Here is a 443-nt window from a genome sequence, read left to right on the forward strand (position 1 = left end):
GGGGGTGTGTGTGTGTGTCTGTGAGTGTGCGTGTCTGTGAGGGTGTGTGTGCGTGTCTGTGAGTCTGTGTGTGAGTGTGAGTGTGAGTGTGAGTGTGAGTGTGTGTCTGTGAGTGTGAGTGTGAGTGTGAGTGTTTGTGTGCGTGTGCGAGTGCGTGTGCGTGTGCGTGTGTTTGACATGCCTCTGTTCTCGTTTCTCCTCAGGCAAGAGCGAGACACCAATTTTGCCCAGAAGAAGGCGGAGAGGGCGACAGTCAGGTCTCACTTTAGAGACAAATACAGGTTGCCAAAGGTAACAATTAATCACACTCTCTGTCTCCCGTCATCTGCCCACTCAATTAAAACTTTTAAAGCGCAGAGAACGAACGCCTCGTTCGTCTGTGTGAAACAAACACACTGGGCTGAATTGCATAGGAACGGACACATTTCACCCCCCCCCCCCCC

The 443-nt window shown here is 51.9% G+C and overlaps 1 protein-coding gene across 1 annotated transcript in view; it reads left to right on the forward strand.

The window, feature by feature from the left end:
- The window catches only part of LOC107665490 (complexin-3-like), a 7537-nt gene that overhangs the window by 5168 nt on the left and 1926 nt on the right, over positions 1 to 443 (forward strand). The window contains exon 2 of the mRNA XM_016456403.1: positions 204 to 291. Coding sequence (XP_016311889.1) covers positions 204 to 291 — 88 coding nt within the window. The remainder of the gene's footprint in view (positions 1 to 203; positions 292 to 443) is intronic.

This window comes from Sinocyclocheilus anshuiensis, unplaced genomic scaffold, assembly GCF_001515605.1.
Source record: "Sinocyclocheilus anshuiensis isolate Anshui unplaced genomic scaffold, SAMN03320099.WGS_v1.1 scaffold1303, whole genome shotgun sequence".
In the NCBI taxonomy this organism is placed as follows: Eukaryota; Metazoa; Chordata; class Actinopteri; order Cypriniformes; family Cyprinidae; genus Sinocyclocheilus; species Sinocyclocheilus anshuiensis.